This window comes from Trichoplusia ni, chromosome 18, assembly GCF_003590095.1.
Source record: "Trichoplusia ni isolate ovarian cell line Hi5 chromosome 18, tn1, whole genome shotgun sequence".
NCBI lineage: Eukaryota > Metazoa > Arthropoda > Insecta > Lepidoptera > Noctuidae > Trichoplusia > Trichoplusia ni.
Window position 1 is genome coordinate 4,451,398 of NC_039495.1, and position 19,287 is coordinate 4,470,684.

General features: G+C 33.9%; 5 protein-coding genes across 8 annotated transcripts in view; 3 read left to right on the forward strand and 2 right to left on the reverse strand.

The window, feature by feature from the left end:
• LOC113502848 (probable 4-methylmuconolactone transporter) overlaps window positions 1-1,849 on the forward strand; it is a 49,581-nt gene extending 47,732 nt beyond the window's left edge. Inside the window, exon 11 of the mRNA XM_026884578.1 lies at window positions 264-1,849. Within this exon, the coding sequence (XP_026740379.1) occupies window positions 264-442 (179 nt within the window). The 3' untranslated portion in view covers window positions 443-1,849. The remainder of the gene's footprint in view (window positions 1-263) is intronic.
• Window positions 1,847-3,861, reverse strand: LOC113502850. Its single transcript, XM_026884581.1, has 4 exons — window positions 3,722-3,861; window positions 3,218-3,371; window positions 2,852-3,018; window positions 1,847-2,243 (listed from the first exon to the last, which is right to left on the reverse strand). The coding sequence occupies exons 1-4, from the start codon at window positions 3,837-3,839 to the stop codon at window positions 2,104-2,106; spliced, it is 579 nt and encodes a 192-aa protein (XP_026740382.1). The 5' UTR covers window positions 3,840-3,861; the 3' UTR covers window positions 1,847-2,103.
• Window positions 3,525-5,548, forward strand: LOC113502849 (mitochondrial import inner membrane translocase subunit Tim22-like). 2 transcript variants are annotated; one of them, XM_026884579.1, is made up of 4 exons: window positions 3,525-3,745; window positions 4,267-4,504; window positions 4,806-5,069; window positions 5,411-5,548. In XM_026884579.1, the coding sequence occupies exons 2-4, from the start codon at window positions 4,273-4,275 to the stop codon at window positions 5,494-5,496; spliced, it is 582 nt and encodes a 193-aa protein (XP_026740380.1). In that variant the 5' UTR covers window positions 3,525-3,745; window positions 4,267-4,272; the 3' UTR covers window positions 5,497-5,548. The 2 variants fall into 2 exon arrangements, with proteins under 2 accessions (XP_026740380.1, XP_026740381.1); XM_026884580.1 differs by lacking the exon at window positions 3,525-3,745 and adding an exon at window positions 3,898-3,960.
• Window positions 5,549-6,548: 1,000 nt separating this feature from the next.
• Window positions 6,549-10,163, forward strand: LOC113503206. The gene is made up of 4 exons (XM_026885083.1): window positions 6,549-6,920; window positions 7,459-7,551; window positions 7,729-7,835; window positions 8,114-10,163. Exons 1-4 carry the CDS (start codon window positions 6,723-6,725, stop codon window positions 8,193-8,195), a joined length of 480 nt encoding a protein of 159 aa, XP_026740884.1. The 5' UTR covers window positions 6,549-6,722; the 3' UTR covers window positions 8,196-10,163.
• Window positions 10,164-12,456: 2,293 nt separating this feature from the next.
• LOC113503202 lies at window positions 12,457-18,936 on the reverse strand. Of its 3 annotated transcripts, none has more exons than XM_026885071.1 (7): window positions 18,647-18,936; window positions 18,125-18,193; window positions 17,639-17,731; window positions 17,202-17,309; window positions 14,441-16,971; window positions 13,883-14,194; window positions 12,457-13,328 (listed from the first exon to the last, which is right to left on the reverse strand). In XM_026885071.1, exons 1-7 carry the CDS (start codon window positions 18,783-18,785, stop codon window positions 13,293-13,295), a joined length of 3,288 nt encoding a protein of 1,095 aa, XP_026740872.1. In that variant the 5' UTR covers window positions 18,786-18,936; the 3' UTR covers window positions 12,457-13,292. The 3 variants fall into 3 exon arrangements, with proteins under 3 accessions (XP_026740872.1, XP_026740871.1, XP_026740873.1); XM_026885070.1 differs by having other exon boundaries at window positions 17,202-17,315; XM_026885072.1 differs by lacking the exon at window positions 18,647-18,936 and adding an exon at window positions 18,415-18,631 and having other exon boundaries at window positions 17,202-17,315.
• Window positions 18,937-19,287: the final 351 nt, after the last annotated feature.

A 19,287-nucleotide genomic window follows, 5' to 3' on the forward strand; every position in this document is an offset into this window, starting at 1 on the left:
ATGACTTGATTGCTCGTACAACCATTAGTGAAGTTGCCAGACCAAGAATGCGCGACGTGTCGCGGGTTCGATCCCCGCGTAGGACAAGCATTTGTATTCGATATCCACGAATGCTTGCTCTGAGTCTGGGTGTCTTTGTGCATGTGATTTGAGTGTTTATGAAAACCTCCGCGTCACATGGATTAAATTTTGGAGTCATAGTATTTAAAACAAGAAAAAATACTCTCTACCTTTCTTATCTTTTACTTTTTTACATCCCACAGGCAGCATCATGTTCTTCCTGACAATGTTTTTAATGGACGGGCCTGTAGAGAAACCTACAACATCAGACGAACCCGAGAACAAACGCATAGGCCTCGACAACCGAGCATTCACACAGGACGAACTCCCTTCCAGAAATGCTGGCAGGAGTCTACCAACCGCGCCCAGTGAAAGATTGTAGATTAAATAAATGAAGTTAAATACTTTTTGGACAATACAGGGCCGCAATCAGGACGATCGAGTCTGCAAATAAAGTACAAATAGGTGCTGTGCATGGATTCGTTTTTAAGTGAGGGTCGCGATATTGGAGACATTAAAATTTATGCGTTTCTTCCAAAGCTTAATATTATTTTTAATTAGGTTACTGTTTTTTTTTTCTGATTGACGTTTTTCACAGTTCGAATCAAAGAATATACTGAAAAGTATTGGTTTTACCATTGAACAGTGTATTGTACAAGGTCTGGTGGTGAAACCAGTAATAGAATTACATCCGCCTAAAAAATCACAAATCGATTCACTTCCAACGCAGCTGTGGCTGACAAGCGTGGTTTATCAAATTGTAGGTTGCTATGGAAATCTCAGCTAAACGTAGGAGCCTTCAATACAATGCATGTTCCTTTAGGAGTAAGCAAAACAAATCATTCGTCTTTATGCAGCATAAAAACGTCTTTGGCGGTCAATTGCCTGCATGTCAGACGTAAAGTACGAGTTTTTATATTATGCATTGTCGTCTGTACCACTAAGATATGTCTGAGTATGTAAGGTAGAATAAGTTGTTTTAAGTTTACTTAGGTTAAGGGTCTTTATGTTGAAACACGTTTTATTTATTTACTTATACAATTAATGGTCAGCATCGAAAGTTAAAGAATTACCCCTATTCCAATATCCTAGATCCAATATATTGTGTGGGCATAGTAAAATTGTATCATCCGCTGAACGGTTCATCAGTTGGCCATTCAGCCAAGTGATAGTTTTACAATACAACGTCAATAAACGCATAGGAATGACATTTCGTTTCGATAAATCTCGTGACTTAGGCCTGGCATCTTCAATATACATTGAAGAATTGTAATTTGGCTAAAATAGCAGACGTTCAATAAAAGGTCAAAGCCATACCTACTAGATAATTATGGAAGCCAGAAAGCGGTACGCTAGCAATAGAGTTAATAGCTGGCGCGCTGGTATTTCGTATAAATATGATTCATTTTTTAATTTTCGATGCTGTCTGTACAAAGCAAACGTATCATAATGTTATAATCCGACGAAAATTGATTCGCATAATTTTGAGTTCATTTCAGATTTATTTTTATTAAATAAATAGTTTGATGGCTAGATTATTATGCTTTTATGAAGAGGCAAAAAGAATTAACTTACACATAATTAATGAAATACAATAAAATACAAAAGACTATCATGTTTTGCTGGCCGTAGTTTTCTTGTTATGTCTAACGCCTAATTTTTGGAAGTTGTATGATAATAGGAAGTAGAAAACTTCCTTATATGAAAAGCAGTTGTGATGTGATAAAGATCTTTTGTACATATTTATTTCCTAGTTAGGTGATTATTGTAAATAAAATGTTTAATGTTTTATTTTGTTTTTATTTCATAAGCAACCTCATAAAATATGACTGAATTTCAGGGCTACATTTGATATATCAGCTCTGGGCATAAAAATTAACAACATTTTTTAACTACCTCATCAATGACCCATCAATAAAATCTGGACATGACAGTTATAGTAAGAATATTTTTTTTTCCTCAGGCCTTGTGAAATAATTCAGCCAGATAGCCAGATAATTCCGTAAAGTATTGATTAATCATCAAACATAACAAGTTTCCTATCTATTCTACAGCTATCAACACCTTACTTTTTTTCTGTGGTTTATATTTGAAAAGCTTCTCTTTTCTTCTTGATTTCCAAATCTTTGTTTCTTCTTTTGACATAACGTATTCTCCACTGACTGCTACTGCTTTTACTTTATCTGCAAAAAAATATATTACGACTATAGTGGTTTCAATGATTATTAGATTGGTTTAACGGGTTTTTTAATATAAATCCGACCCTGTTTGTGAAGCAATGGGCTTGAATGATATTGCAGAAATCGAGAGATGCTTGTGTCATCTATTGTCTCGGTTTAAAGGCCAATGACCGGCAGTCTCTTGAGCAGGGGCACCAGATTGTGTTGTTGAACAATACGAGGTGGTGAAATAAGATGCATGGTCACCATAACTGAGGCTAGTTGATAGCAAATAGGACTGGAATAATTTAAGAAAAATTGAATTAATACCAAATCTACTTCCCATTGCTTAGAAACCCGAGTAATAGCTGTTGCAGTTTTGAAAGAAACACAATACTACAGATCCTTTGTTCGAATGGTAGAGCATGCCTCAAGAATTAAGTCCACTAGTCTACATTGTTCATGTTAAGAAGTGTAAATAAATAAATTACAAAACACTACAACAACATGGTCTTAAGAAGCAATCAGACACATCACTCTTTCATGAATATTTTATAACTTAAAGAGGCAGCACCTCTTTAAATACCCTCTATATACAATTATATATATTTGTAATATGAGCAGTACTTTACCATCTTCATTTATTTCTTGATCTTCCAAATCAACTTGTCTCCGTTTCTTTTTAAGATTTTTTGATTTAACATTATGACTCTCTGTGTATGTATCCTTCACTTCTTCACATGATAGAAAGCCTTCGGAAGCCTTGAATAGTTTAACACCACCTTTTATTTTGCGTTTCCTGAAACAACAATCTTGGGTATATAGTCAGTCACGGACAAATGCAACAGTAGTGATAAGCTTTCAAATAGATTTGACTCAGGTAAAATATTGTTTGGGTGTACCCATTATTATGGCCTGGGATATATTTTAGGGGGAAATATATCTTATTACCTTGGCATTGACATTTTTACAACAACAGTATTAACAAGTGTTCTTACTTTATTTCATTCTTCACATCCACAAATTCAATATTTTTATTTAATATTGCTGAGATTTTTAAGCCAATTCTCCTTTGCATTTCTTCTGGTACCTTGACATCGTTGTAATGAGACGATTCCTCTAAGTATCGTTCCGATTTTGGTTTTTCTTTAACTAAAATATAGTTGAAAAATATTGTAAATTATTTATATGAATCCTTATTACATTATTATAAAGATTTTAATTTTATATTTAAGGAGATCAGAATAAAGAATTTTGAAAAAGTATTTATACAAAAATCTTCGTTATGGTTTTAACTTTATTTTTATTGACTTCTAAATGCGGCCCTGTAAGGTTCACGCGAGAGGTTATAATTATCAAAAATTAACAGTGGAATAGAATCGAAATGTGTCGAAATTATTATTTTAATACGCAAAATACGTCGGGATTTAAGTCTCTACGTTATTTATTGCGAGACTCTTGGCTATAACGACAATAGTTTGGAGTTTATACGTGAAACTTACTTGTTTCATGTTTGTGTTGTGCAGGTTCGCCTCGTGATTCATTTATTAACTTTGTGAAAGATGTATCTATTACCTCCCTAAAACGTGAAAGATCTTCGTCTTCGGAAGAATCGGACATTTTCTAATATTTATATCGAGGTTTCAGGCAAAGACACTATTTTGTTCACAAAAATATCGCTTCTTGTTTGGAATCGTTTACGAAGCTATCTTACAGTATTTCCTCAAATTTTTTGCATGTGGTAATGATTTTTCATATTATAGCAGTAACGCAATGAAAAATAAATGATGCTGATATTGATTATTTAAAATAACAAATATTTAAGTGGTTACTTTTAAATATATTTTTAAGAAATGAATCGTTTTGTAAGTGGTTTTGTAAACATGCTATCGTTGAATGTCACTGTCAGATACAAAATATCAATAGCAGATCAGCTGAACAATCTAGGTTATGAAGTTCTTTATCGATTGGCGACCTGCGTTTATTTTATAAGGATTGATACATGTTACATTACAAACTTATTTAAGTATTCTAGTGTAATCAACAGTTCACAATGACGGACTTACTACCGAGGCCGGCCGCCGACCCCCATTTAACTGACTTCATGGAGAATAATGATTACGATTCGCTCGCTAAATACCTTGTTGGTAATAATGAAAGATTTCGCGAAAATATTATTATACCGCGAATCCTGGGGCCTGTTATAATAAAGACAAATGAAGAGAAAATGATTGAAGCCGCAATCGAGAGCTGTCCTTTTAAATCAATAACTAGTTGTGTCGTTGGTGAGTTTATGGCTTATTTATATGTGTAAACTGTGTCGATACTACCATTGTACTTTTAATTGAACAATTCATGTATCAGTAATGTATTTGATCTAAAATCGTGCATAGCATATTAACTTGAAGATAAGAAAATATTATAAGTAAATTTCTTAACAAAAATTAACTCTCAAGGCAGTATAAATAATTAATATTAATTGAATCTACTTATTTACTGAATTAAAGTTTGTTTCAGAATTAAATTTGTGATCCACTGACAGAATATTCTCTTAAAAAATATATCACATTTTTTTTTAATTTTCAGGCTATGGCCTAGGGGCTGCTGTGGGTTTATTCACATCATCCCTAATGCCAAATGTAACAGACCCGACAGCACAGCAAACTCAAACAGCCAGAGAGATCCTAAGAGAAATGAAAACTTCAATGTTAAGTTATGCAAAGAATTTTGCTATCTTGGGTGCTGTGTTCTCTGGTATCGAGTGCTGTATAGAGTCGGCTAGAGGAAAAACTGATTGGAAAAATGGGACATATGCGGGTGGGGTCACGGGTGGGTTAATAGGGTTAAGAGGTGTGTATTTGAAAAGTTTTCAACTTTATTTAATTATAATATACCCACTCTGCTTGTCAAAGGTCATCCATTAATCCTAAATGAAACAAATTATAGAAGTCGTTAACAACATTGTTCTTGAAAGAAATCTAAAATACTGTAATACATGTCATGCTCAGTAATTCAGTCATAGTCATCAATTCTATATACTATCAATAAATCTGCAAGATTTTAGAAGTTTTGCTTTAGAAATTTTTTTTTGGTTAATGCAAATGATGATAATAATAGTAGAATGATACGAAAACGTTTTTTAGTATTGTTTTATTGTTGTCATGTTACAGATGAATAATATTCTTTTCCAGGCGGTTTACGGGCGGGTATGTTTGGCGCTGCCGGGTTTGCGGCGTTCTCCACAGTCATTGATTATTATATGCATCAGCGTGGATAATTTATATTATGTTTATACTTAGTACCCTTAGAAGTAAACTACTTAGATATTATATGGTTTTTATTTATTCCTCGTGGCGTAAACTCCTGAATTTTCTCTAGTCTATTCTTAGTTAAACAAATAACTACGAAGCGACTGTATAAAAAAAAATACATTCCATGATAAAGCACTCAAAAACAGCGTAGGCAAAGTACTTTCATATTCTAAAAGGAGCAGCCTATATAATATAGGGGTATGAAAAATAGATAGTAGCCTATTCTCAGACCTACTGAATAGCATATAAAATTTGGTAAAAATCGGTAAAGCCGTTTCGGAGGATTTTATATATTAGATTCTAATATTTAGAATTCCCATGTCTCGATGTTAGTTACCGTACTCCCCTGAAACGGTTCGACGGATTCTTATGAAATTTTGTATACATATTGGGTAGGTCTGAGAATAGAACAACATCTATTTTTCATACCCTTAGGTGAAAAAGGTTGCTTAGTTAATTTTTTTTCTTTAATTTTTAAACGATTTTTTTTATAATGTGGCATTAAAAAATACATAGGACTAGAAATAATTTATTAGGCAAAAGAACTTTTGTTGGGTCAGCTAAATAAAATATTTTATAAACCAATCGAAAACACTACTTGGTGTAGTTTGATAGAGAAGTGATGCAATAAGACGTAAAGTATTTTTCATTAGGGATATTTGGGATATACATATATATAGCTCTATAGGTATTAATCTTATCTTAAAAGTTACAGACATATAGAGTTAATTCGTGTTTTAAATAAAACAAGAAAACAATAACCCCTGAATAGCATAGAACTCATGATGTAAAACTGACTCTAGTTAGTACTGACTAGATGATACAGCTAATTTTTTTAATGATTCTCTATTATATGATAAAATAATTAAATAAAAATACTAAAACAATGCTCATTCTACACTAACTATGTCATTCTAGAAATACAAAATAAAAAAGTTGTTTTGACATCAAACGCCATGCTAAAAGACAAGTGGCCAATTTACGTTCGTAAAGAAAATTCTAGTTTCCGTTAAAAAAATCAACAAAAGCCAGCGACGGTTCTTCTGTCGTACACCGCAAGATTGATTTTTACTTCAATATTATTAAAAATGTGTATACAAAAGTAATATTTCTACATTTTTTAAGCAAAAGAAAAGTATCAGCCGTTTATTAGGGTATTTATATTGATAGTGCGTTGAAGGAATTGTTCAATATGAAGGATCCTTTTGTGAAGGATTCTATTATCGATTCGCCGGCTAAGGATAGCTTGAGAAATGTGGACGGGTGTTACAGCAAGAACTTATTTAAGAATAATTCGTTTGCCAACTCCCGACGTGCATTGCAGTCGGGTGCAGACAAGATATCAAGAACTTTTCGGAGCGTAAGGAATACTTTCGGAAATCTGTCACAGGTATCGTAACATTCGATTTATCTTTCTTATAACTCACTACCGGCTCTATTATATATAACAATGAAAAGAAAAATAGCTATTCTTTAAATCGTTATTCACATTTGAACCGTTATATCTTTCCTTGTCTGAAAAAATCAATTCAATGTCTGGGCATCCATGGCAACCGTAACTAGTCATTTATTGTCGACTCATTGTTTAATTGTGGTTCAAAACCATTAATTTTACTGCGTAATTCCTGCATAGTTATTATGATAGTATATGTTTGAATCCAAAGAAGTCATGAGTCAGCCAACTATGGTTGTTTTTAGTTGTTAGACCACATAGTTAAGCTTTAATTAAAGCCACAGTTGAGTGCTCACCCCACAGGATGTGAAAGGTCAAGGAGTAACTGAAATAATACACATTTTTCAATTTAAAGATACAAATTCACATTGTAAGTTCAATTAACATGATTTGCCACTTTGATTTTGGGTTGTAGAACCAACATATTAGTGAAAGAAATCTACAAATTCAAATATTGTAAAATGTTTTTCTACAGCATTTCAGACTGGGAGGCAGGCGTCGTCACCGGCTAGCTGAGGCTGGCTCTCCTTGTCGGGCACCTACCACACCAGTTATGAAAAAGAAGCAGGTAAGAAAAAATATTATAATCTACTAAATGAATGAAAAATAAAATAGTAAATAGTAATATAAATCCATAACAGTGTAAAGAAGCTGGTTAAGAAAAAATATTAGCTTACTATTAATGAGTTAAAAAAAAATACAGTAGCTTATAAAAACTTACTAAACAATGCTTTAATATTTTCAGCTTTTGGGCAGGAGCCCAACAAAGCTGTATAGTCCGTTTGGAATAGAGACACCGCATAGCAGAGACTTTAGAATGTCACCATACATGCCCGACACACCAGATCATGGGTAAGTATACAATATACAAATTATTGTTTTTTCTCTGTTGAAAATTAGTCTGAAGACTTAATGATTAAGACACAAAAAGGCTCTGTAGTAAAGTAACATAGATAAGCTGTAAATAGAAATGTTATGAAAATAATCATCCTTTCTGATTACTGTTTCTGAACATACTATAGTAATTCAGTCATCCACAGAATTTATTTTACCAATTTTACCCCACTTAGCTGACTGCAAACCTTCTAATTTCGGATCACTAAGAGAAGTCCTTCCACTTTTAATTGCAGCCTGTCACCGAAGCGCCGCAAGGGCGTCACTCACTCGTGGCATATCCTCGCCAAGAAGAGACCGCGGGCGCTTTTCCATTGATGCTTTACAATATTAACTGTGCGCACAAAAAATGTATCCCACCGCTTACTATAAGACTAGCTTTTAAAACACTTGAGACTGATAACCGCAGATTTCGAAGTAGGAAATCCATTTGACCTGTGTCATGTTCGCTAATTTGGAAAGCCACTTATGCTCAGCCGTAAAATGTTAACTATACAGCAGACATCGACACGGCGTCCAAATGTTACTAACTTACGCTATCATCGGCCTCTTTCTATTTTAAACAGCCTGATAAAAAAAATAGAATGAAATGGACAAATCAGATTTAACATGTCCAAATGGTTAAAAAATAAATTTACAAAGCTTATAACTGTTGTTATATATAACGTGTTGTTTAAAAGAGATGCCATAACATAGGAATTTTACAGCTTCCTACTGAAGGCTGATTTCTTGTAAGGTTTTCCTAGGGATAAATGCATACCAAATTCTGTAGATTGGCGGTTAACAGTCTCTCGTTGGCTATATCGTCGATATTTTGTATGCAATTGGTGCTATTCTATAGTAATCTCTTATTTTTGTAATACATCGCGATTGGCTTGTTGTTTCCATGTTTAATTTTCAACATTAGTACATTAAATATTTACTTTGAGCTAACAAAACATAGAGAGTAACCAAAGAACAAGAATTTTACCTATGAGTATTTCAATATTAATTGTACTGATTTTGAAAACACTGCCTGTATTGTTTACAACTTTTTATTGGCTGGAATAAGTCATATCCTGTTCAATTTCTCTAAGGAGACCTATTTATTATCAATATATGGTATACTTATTTCCAATTGTATTAAGACAAGTATTTATATCGTATTCAGTATTATTAACGCCAAAATATAGCTTTGAGTACAAATTGTATAAGTAATGTATTCAGATGTATGGTGTAGCAAAATAATACGATCCAAAGCCGATAGTTGTAAAAAAGTTGGTAAAAAGTTTGATACTATCAATGTTCTTTACATTACTTTAAAGATATTAAAGAAATATTTTGATAGTTGCCACAATATGTAACATGGATAGTAATTTGATGAACAATCAGACTTACAAAATCAATGTGCATTTAAATGAATAAATGGTTATCGCAATTAGCGAACTACATCACCTTATTAAAGTAGAAATGCTATAATATGTTTAAAAGCCTACTTATGAAATGTTTGTGCCAGTTTTGTAAATCTGATTGTTTTCATTAATTTTCGTTGCTGATGGTGTGTTTGTACTTCAGCATCAAGGGGAAAAATTGCATTTTATGATCTGTCTTTACAAGGGCGGATAGTAGTTATAGATTGTGAAATGTTGAACATTTAAAATAATTTATATCATTGCAATGATTGAAATGAAAAACTTTCATAATAGATGATGTAATGCAAGTTTCTGTTGGTGACCAATAATTGCAGTATTGTAATGCCTTACGGCTTATAATAAATAAGAAAAATTCTGATAATACCCAATCGAATGTGAAGGATGTTAGAAAACGGTGCGACAAATACCTTTTATCTCGCCTCTTAGGCAGGATTAAGGGAAATAATATTTGTTTTGCTACACCACTATCGTTAAAAACGTATCACGTACTTAATATATAATTTTTACACTATACGCTTCGCTGTGACAATATTGTAGTCGGCTAATTTACACGTAGGTTAAGATTGTGTGACTTTTCAGGTTTTATTTACCGGTTACAGTCCGCCTCATAAGTATGGCATCTGATTGTAGGAAATTGGCAACTTTTTGTAATGTAGGGTACGAAATTTAAGGGAGGTGGCGTTGACTGTACTTTTGAAGACTGATTGTCTTGTAGTTTGTATTTTTACTTTTATTTCTCTGTCCGAGGCTCAAATGTATCTATTTTTAATAATAATAGTACTTACGTATTATTTAGATTGTATTTTCATGATTTATATGTAATGCATTGGCTATGTTCTACAGTATCGTCCTATTATATTTGGTTTTCTACGAATTAGCATTTTATTTGATACCATCGCCCAGTACATCCAGACTTTATTTAATTAGTATTAATGAGGAACCGCTGCATTAGCAAAATGTGTGTGGAACGAAAAAACATTTTTCAAAAAATATTTTTATTTTTACAAGTTAGAAAATAACATCTTAGAAATCTGTACTTATATGCCTTTGAAGCATTATTAACAGATACTTTACAAACAAAAGATCCTTAACATTAAAATAAACCTTGTTAGTCAAGTCTAAGAATACGGGTCTTAAAGTAATTAAGACGATCACAGCGGTGTCTAGATCTACTAACTAAATATTTACACATCAAGTGTAAAATACACAAATATTTTTGCCAATTTCAAGTTCAAAAACTTTTTAGCGTTTCCTTAGCTTACAAAAAATATATGTTAGCTTTAATAAAGTTTAACCGGTTACTGCACTGAGAACTAAACTTAGTTCAATCTAGTTAAATTCATACTATAGCAAAAGTTAAAGCGTTAATATAGGAGTAAATCTACTGATAATGTGGATTTCCTCGTAATTATTAACTTTTCTTTCTGTATCATATTCTCGGGATCGGCGGCGAGAGGTATCGCGAAGTGAGTTACAAGCGCAAGGCTTGCAGTTCGCAACGCAAGGTTCGCATAAGGCTCGACTCGCCGATCGCGAGAGCTTTAAATCTGGTATCAAAGGAAATAACTTGAAATAAGCTATATATGTTTTTCTATATAAACTAATTAGAGTTACGCTCTGACACTACATATGAATTTAACCTTCATTCAATTTCAAGTCTTCTGTAAAATTACACGAGAGCAATGATTATTGACTATGATAGGAATATAAAAATAGGATTAACATTTTGCTATTACATTGTTGATTATACCAAGAAACAAAGGCACATCTTGATTTTGGCTGTCAAACAAATAACAATCTGTTTTAACTAATTAGGTACTTTCCTTTCGTCAGGCACATAAAGGGCAAATGTCATCAAAATATTGTAAAAAAAATATATAACCCCGTTACAACGGTTGGGTGAAAAAAACTTGAAAAATATAAGCAAATAATTTTACATTTAAAATTACCAAGGTAACATTATAATTAACTTTTGTTTGATCTACAGTTTTTTTTAATTATAACAATAATCAGCAAACTTAAAAAGAATATTCAAATCAATGATTACTAAGAGAGGCCATTAAGCCGTACTTTCACAGAGATTCCAAACTCCATCAAAACACTAATTTGTTTCTCATTTCAGCAATTTTAACACTTTCTATAACTTCACACTAAAACTTTCTTAAACAGTAACAAAAAACAAGTTTAACAATATTACGAATAACTTTTCTAAAGCCAAACAAATCATTGTATCTTTCTAACAAAAAAACTACAACATATATTTGAGACATTTTTTTAATATTTATACATCTCTCGAGACAGGTATAGACATGTAACTGATAGTTGGCCTGCCGCCCCCTCTTAACAACTGTTGTCGTTTGAAAAAAAAAAACAACGCCAATCAGGTACGCTTTAATTGGTACCTATTTACATAATTGAGGGTGAGGTGTTGAATATGTGTTTGTTTTGTAGGTAATTCGATCAAAGGACTAATTTTCGTGGTCATATATTAGGGAGACGGAGAGTATACGGATCCATAGAGCCCCCTATCTACCACTATATTTCTTATTAACAACGTTTTAACAACAAGATTGGAAGAGACTGTGCAAATGTTTTTGGGCATGCATCTGTTAAGTAATCTAAAGAGGTTTTTAACTATATTTAACTAACAGGAAGAAACTTGAATTTGATAGTGTATAACTACAAGGAAGATCTACGACTGTAAGGAATTAAACTAATAATATACAACATGATTAAACAGAACTCGGTCATACTCCAAAACACAGCTTTTGTACATGAAAGCAACCTTTTTTTTATTTTATGAATTGTTGTTATTGCGGCAACAGACATACATTATTCATGTGAGAGATAGCTATAAAACGATACAGTTTGGTGAAATATGTATACGCAGTGGAGCCTTCGATTTTTTTAATGCCTTAGATTAAATTATAATTAATACTATAATCCCGCAAGAGTTCTCCAGTCCTTCATGTAGGACTCATCGCGCCATCAACGCCTGGGCTACCATGAGGTCTTATATGGTTTTGGGGAATCCATTGTTCTTTTCGGTTTAAAAAACGACTCCTGCTTTAAGGAATTTAATCCTTCAGTAGCAGGGGTTTTACTAACATTCAAGTCACAAGCGCAAAGACACTCAGACTCGGGAAAAGCATAATTGGATCACACAAATGTGTGTCCTACGCGGGGATCGAACTCGCGACACGTCGCGCTCAGTGGGTTTGGCGTCGTGACCTCAACTACTCGACTATTCGTGAAGTCAAATGTTATCCATGAACAAAAGCGATGTTTTAAATATGACTGAAGTCTGTTTCACGTTTCAAAACGTTGATTATTCTACGCGGGTGTTACCACTAGGAAAAAATACAAGTTATTTTATATGGCAATTATATACACTTATAATAAAGAGGTAATGCTACGTACTAATAAAATGTATTTCGTACGGACGGCAACAGAAGTCAATTAACACAACCAGATTTTCAAAATAACTGTGCATGATCAATTTCAATGTGACCTGTTAAAGTTGTGGTAAAGGGAAACAAGATAAGCTTGACAACTAGTAATTAAAAAAAAAACAATATCCATGTGACACTGAAATATGGAATTCCTTTTTAAATCGGATTGTATTAAAAGACTTCTGCTGCTGACTCTCAATTGAAAATTGTCTTCAATTGTACAAGTCCTAGCTAAATTTTAGTTACCAAAACAGACTAGATTTTTTTAGGATATAATTAACCACATACTAATCTGTATACCTGCAAGTGTTGATTGGAAAAAGTGCTATTTATAATATTATTTTATATGATAATACAGGATGAGCTTTGCAAGTGTGCGTTAATTGTTTTTCTTTACTATTGTAACCAAAATGCATAATACTGAAAGCTGTCCCCAACAATTTTTGGGCAAACATTTATGGAGAATTTACCCACACTTGAAAAATTAGCCTGTATCAGACAGATGTAGGAAGATACAACAATCACTTAACTAAAGAACTTACTTAATATCTTCAATATTTGGGAGCAGGCGGCCGCAACATGAAACTCTGAAAAATATTAAAAATACATTAGTGTTAAATATTAAAAGTACATATAATGACACTATCAAACTTTACTGGGATTACTAAATTTATAAAAATGAGGGTAGTTTATGATTCTTTGGTATAAGTAAACATTTAGAATTTTAGCATATTCAACTTGTAAACTTAGAATATTAAAATAAAAGAGTTTCTATTTAAACGGAATAAGGTTGACCCCTAGTAAAGTTACAGAATACTAAACACACACAACTACCAATTCTGAAATATCAATGAAAATTGCTGGAACTTTTTAAACTGGAACTTTTCGGATTGTATTAACCGACTTTTGTTGCTGAATCTACAAATAGAATACGCTGAATTCTGCCCACAGATAAAGAAAATAAACACAAGATCAAAATTAAAGTACAAAGTAACTAAGTAAACAAATTAGGAAATTGATTATGTCCTTTGCTTCTACAATAATAATTATTATAAGCGACACCATCTCTATCAACCTCTGAGGGCCGGGCCCGCATACTTTTACCGTTTACTTTGTCTCATACAAAATCAGGTATACATACACCAGGATTCCTGTACACCACCTTTCGACTGATGAATGGCATTCTTCTCTGCGGTGGTCTTACGTGGGGTCTGGGTATTATAGGCGGGGGTCTCGAGGGGGAGAAATACTGGGCCCGTATGTGGGGGAAGATGGCCCTGTTGCGCCATGTCGCCACGTTGGGGTTGTCCGCTACGTCGTTTTCAGAGGACGCAGAACTGTTTTGTGTGTTAGTCGCACTGGTATCGTTTTGCGGTCGATTGAAAACAACTGGCGGGCTCATGCCTATTGTCCTGGTGATAATTGGCCGCGAAAGGTCATCCCGTGATTTGTTCTGTCAAGGAAATTTGATAAACTTTTAAAAATCTCTTCTCTCTCTCTATTAATCTAACTTTGCACAAAAGTACGTTTTAAATATTAATTGAAACTTATTTTAATAAGAAATTATTTTAAATGTTTGTTCATAAATATTTAAAATCTATGTTTTTTTTTAGTAGCAAATACAATCAAACGAAAATATAAGAATTATGATAGGAGAATTATTTTTTAATATTACCGATGAAGAGTTCGGGAAACTCACCATGATGTCGAGGTTGTTGGTGTCGGGCGAGGGCGCGGGGCGCAGCGGCTCGGCGGCGGACGCGCCCTCGGCCGCGTGTGGGGAGGCGCCCACCGCCATCATGGACGACGCCAGCATCGACGCGAACTTACACTGATTCTTCACCATCGAATACTCTTCAAACACATCCTTATTCACAGATATTTGCTTCTCAAAATACCTAATCACTGAGTTCTCAAATATATCCGCTTTGGTCAACCTCATCATCTGTATAACAGCCCTAGCTATTGCCTCCTCGAAAGGTAAAATACTAATCCTCTCCAAGATGTGCTCAACCACATCTTTGTTCAGAGTCCGGTCGTTATCGACCATGAAATAAGTGAGATTGAGAAACACAGATTTGAATCTAGAAAAGTTTTGGGTGATAGACATGGTCGCCATGAACACGTCACACAACAACGTCCTGCTGCCCTGGTCGGTCGGAATGGGCAGTTTTAGTAGATCTTCACAGATGCTCAGGTCGACGCTATTCAAATGCAACAAAGTGGCTTCGATTGTGTTCACTCTCAAAGCTATATCCATATCGAACTCATTTCGAGCTTTCACAATGAAATCGTAAGCAATCTCCACGAGCATCCTCGTGAGTCCCCGCTTAGCGCTCTCCTCGACATAGCACATGCCAAATTTGCGTCTTATATCTGGCCAGTTCCTGATAAGTAAATATTCTTGCATGAGCATCCTTTCATCTAGTACAAAAAGCTGAGCTTGAACTTGTTCAGGGGTCGGCACGATATGCCTAAAACGACACAGTCCATATCGACCTTTCTTGCAATTGTTTAATAAATTGTAAAAACATATGTTGTTAAAGACTACACTTCTTGTTTTAGGTACCATTTCGAAATACGAGTTCATTAGCCGCGGCTCCTGCACTATTTCAGGAGGAGTGACTCTAGTGTCTATGTCTGGATTTTCAGTGAAGTCCTGAGAACTTTCTGTGTCACACACACTGTTGCTCTGTTTGAATATGGATGTAGAGTCAGCATTTTGTTTTTCGCAAACAGTAGCTTTAGAAGTACTGGTTTCGGGCCCAGCTCTGATTTTTGTTGGACAGTACGAGTGCTTTTCCGTGTAGATTGATTCTTCATTGATTGGTTTAGGAACGTATTCTTCCATTTGCCTGATACTGGAAGGCTGGTCTGGCGGGCAGATGGAAGTGTTGACTCTGCATGACTCGAACCCGCTCATGCTCTCTGCGTAAAGCGATAGCGCATCATCGTCGTCATGATGATCATCCGTCATATAGTTGTTAGGCGGATCCTCATCTGAACTGTCGGTGCGCGTTACTTTATTACTAGAGTATGAAACGTATCCCTCACTACTTAACGGCTTATAGACAGCCGGCTTTGGTTTCACAAATGGATCGACTTCTTTATTAGTTTCTACAGTAGGACTGTCTGGGTTAAGATTTTCATCATTATTTACATAGTGTTCAGTGACATTTTCTTCAACGGAGTTTAACCGGGGAACCGAGTTACTAACTGTTTTATTAACCTCTTCACTTGAACTAAGATTTAATAAAGTTTTTTTTAGGTTCTGGCAGAGCAAAATAATCTCGAATTCACTATCTAGCCCATTGAAAATTTTATCTTTGAATTTAGTGAGATCGTCGCTTATTTCTTCATTTTCTGAGCAGATCCAATTTATTATTTCTTTATCATAGTGTTTCTCTGCTATCAGAAGATTTTCTGCATTCTGTTTGTAATATGAACTTGATCTAGTATCTTCACTTTGATTTTTTGGTGCGGTGTGTGTACTAGGTGCAGACGAAACACTTAGGCAGAGGGATTTGACTTCTAACAAATCATTGAACTGTTTTGAAGGGTTTAGCTCACTTTCACAGTGTGTGGAGGCAGCGCTACTGCTGCTGTCACTACTTGAAGATGAAGACGAGTCAGATGAGTCATCTTCAACTATTGTTTCTGGTACATTAGTCTTACCTTGTTTATTTTTGTTTAGTTCAAAATCGATGTTAGTCAATTTAATGACGGGCAGTTTATTGTCAAAACGTACGAAGCTGTTTTGATCTACTGTGATGCAAGTGGTGTTACTTGAACTAGATATATCTTTGGTCCACGAAAAATTTGAGTTACTGCTAATTGAGGTTTTCCGGGAGTCTACTGGTCCCGGGATGTTATCCGCTTCTTTTTGAGGAAGTTTTCGGATGGTGTCAAGTATTGATGGAGACTTGTCACGTTCCACGACATTTTTTTGCTTACCTTTAATTGTTCTTTTTCTGGGTACTGCAGGTTTCCGTTGAATCTGCTTTGGTGGGGCCTCCTTAGTTACTTGAGGAGGCTTAATAGACGGTTTCCGTCCTCTTTTCTTGGGTGGTTCTATAGTAGGATTAGATTCTTTCTCTAGGTCATTGTCGGCGGGAATTAACTTCGGTTCTGTTTTTATTTTAGGTTTATGTTGTAAGTCTAGGCCTGGCTCGAGTTTAGGTGCTTTGGCAGTGTTTTCTGCTGTTGAATCAGCTAATCTTTTTCTTGTTACTAAAACAGAGAGGTAAAGGCTATATTAGTAGATGCATCAATTTGTTTTGGTCAATGTTGATTTTAAACGGGAAAAAGTATATTGTTGCTTCCCATTGGGCAAAGGCAAATAAATGTGAGCAGCTGAAGATAGATCTCGATAGCTTGCAATTGGGGAGGCCTATGTCCAGCAGTGGACAAATATGGGCTGAAGATGATGATGAAATACATGTTTTTTTTATTGTAATTACCTATTCTCCTTGTTGGCTGTGTACTTGCAATAGTTTTCTTTGCAGGAGCTGTTTTTTTTGCAGTTTGCGATTTTGACATAGTTTCTACTGGATTATTAGCTTTGGGACCTGAAACTAAGAAAAAAATTGGATCAGCCTCAACAAGAAATTATCCTAACTCAGGCTAGCTAGTTATTTATATTTATTTGTTAAATATACAATTACAATATGAAGTGCTCCGCAAAACCGGTTTATCAGTTGACATATTATTTCAATACATAAATACAATACTTTACATAAATTATGGTGAATTAAATTGGATTCTCCAAAATATAAACATGACTTCAAGTCATACTTAAATTCATTAAAGGAGATCAAAATATGCTCTTCATCAGAGTTGCATCCGTATGTTATGTTTAAAAACGAAGCATAAATAAAATGCAGTATTTTGAACTCACCTGTACTAGCATTTTCAATAACAATACGATTTTGAAAAAAATCTGATATCAGTTTCTTTTTTCCCGTTTTTGGAACCAGCTGTGAGTTAGCAACTAAAACAAAATATTTTAATTTGGTTATGTCCTAAAGCGATAAGCCGCCGAAACAACGAATCAACACAAAAATTTGTTCATTTATAGTTATTAAGGTTTTGTCAAATTTGATAAGATTATAACTAATCTTATACAATTTTCAACCTATCAGTCATAATTAGTAAATCAACTTTAGAAAAATTGGAGTTTAGTTAGCCATGCAAGGTTATTCTTTTATTTTACAGATGTTTGCAGCTTAAGCACAGACTTATCCAGACATTTGCAGGAATATTCATACCCATACCAGTCCAAATAAGTGTATGGGATGCTTCGTAAAGCACTCAATTCAACAAGTGTTATAGTGTAAGATGATGATGATAATTGAGATGTAAGATTTACTTATAAATGTATTACCTTCATTTGCTAGTAGCAACTGTGTTTCTTTGTCTACTTTTCGCTGTATCCGTGGCATTGGTACAACTCCTGGAAATATATAAAAAAAAATAAGCACAAAAAAATTACAGTAATCTAAAATGAGGTAATATAGTATTATTTGAATTGTATAGTTACACAGGTCACATTTATTTGGAAGAAGCTAGGAGAATAAGAACACTTTATTGTGGTCACAACATTATATGCTAGAAATAACCTGTAACTGCGTAATATTTTTATTTTTCTCAGACTCTCAAAGAGTTGTTACTCACTTGAAAATGTACAGTAACGAGGGAAAACTTCATATGAATAAAAAAATTGTTTTACACTGAGTACTTGTAATAATTATTGACAATTCGACTTAGGAATGTTAATACACCATCCTCTAACCGCATCAAGCTGCCAAAGCTCTCAAGAAAATGATTAGTTCTTAGTATACTGAAACTTGAATCCATTTGATTACTCAGTGTAATTTTACGCGTGTGACAATATAATAAATCTTACCGGCTCTTTTCAGTGGTATGCTAACTTTGATGTTAGCAGGCATGTTTAATTTACGTTTTTCTTTAACCACAGTCCGTTTTGTATTTCTTGCAATCTTTCTTTTTGGTGTCAAATTTTTTACTTCTTTCCTTGGAGACATTTTTTAATTATTTCAAAGTTATTTGGCTTTAACATTCACAAAAAGCCCAGATTTATAAGATACTCTGGGGCAGAAACTCGCTAAATATCTATAAAACATTCATAAAATTAAGCAAAACAATATTTTTCCTCAGTTAGAGAAATATTACAAATACAATAAACAAATACGAATGAATCGTGAAGGTTATCTATATTTTTTTCGAACATACACTTTTCTGATAAAAGTTTTCGTACTGCTTTCAGTGTGGTATAGACAAAAATAATTGTTTTTGATTCTTAGTCGATTTCTAAAGTTAGACCATTCTTTTCTAATCAGGCCTAGGACTTAATTTATCATTATAATGTAAACATTCAATTGAAGTAAAAGTTCAAATAAAAATATTCTTATAGTGATAGGGTTAAATTATACTCCAGAATTCCATATTTGCAGCATAAGCTAAGAATGATAAACTACAGTTACTGGAACGTAACTTAATATTGAATCCAACTAGAGGTCATTCAGG

Excerpts from the sequence above, each read along its gene's own strand:
- LOC113502850 (XM_026884581.1), bottom strand. The coding sequence starts at position 3,839 with ATGTCCGATTCTTCCGAAGACGAAGATCTTTCACGTTTTAGGGAGGTA. Across the intron at positions 3,372-3,721 it reads ACAACACAAACATGAAACAA|TTAAAGAAAAACCAAAATCG; the intron begins GTAAGTTTCACG and ends ACTATATTTTAG. Across the intron at positions 2,244-2,851 it reads TCAAGAAATAAATGAAGATG|ATAAAGTAAAAGCAGTAGCA; the intron begins GTAAAGTACTGC and ends ATTTTTTTGCAG.
- LOC113503202 (XM_026885070.1), bottom strand. The coding sequence starts at position 18,785 with ATGTCTCCAAGGAAAGAAGTAAAAAATTTGACACCAAAAAGAAAGATT. Across the intron at positions 18,194-18,646 it reads CATACCACTGAAAAGAGCCG|GAGTTGTACCAATGCCACGG; the intron begins GTAAGATTTATT and ends ATATATTTCCAG. Across the intron at positions 17,732-18,124 it reads GTTGCTACTAGCAAATGAAG|TTGCTAACTCACAGCTGGTT; the intron begins GTAATACATTTA and ends ATTTTGTTTTAG.
- LOC113502849 (XM_026884579.1), top strand. The coding sequence starts at position 4,273 with ATGACGGACTTACTACCGAGGCCGGCCGCCGACCCCCATTTAACTGAC. Across the intron at positions 4,505-4,805 it reads AATAACTAGTTGTGTCGTTG|GCTATGGCCTAGGGGCTGCT; the intron begins GTGAGTTTATGG and ends TTTAATTTTCAG. Across the intron at positions 5,070-5,410 it reads TGGGTTAATAGGGTTAAGAG|GCGGTTTACGGGCGGGTATG; the intron begins GTGTGTATTTGA and ends ATTCTTTTCCAG.
- LOC113503206 (XM_026885083.1), top strand. The coding sequence starts at position 6,723 with ATGAAGGATCCTTTTGTGAAGGATTCTATTATCGATTCGCCGGCTAAG. Across the intron at positions 7,552-7,728 it reads CAGTTATGAAAAAGAAGCAG|CTTTTGGGCAGGAGCCCAAC; the intron begins GTAAGAAAAAAT and ends TAATATTTTCAG. Across the intron at positions 7,836-8,113 it reads CCCGACACACCAGATCATGG|CCTGTCACCGAAGCGCCGCA; the intron begins GTAAGTATACAA and ends TTTTAATTGCAG.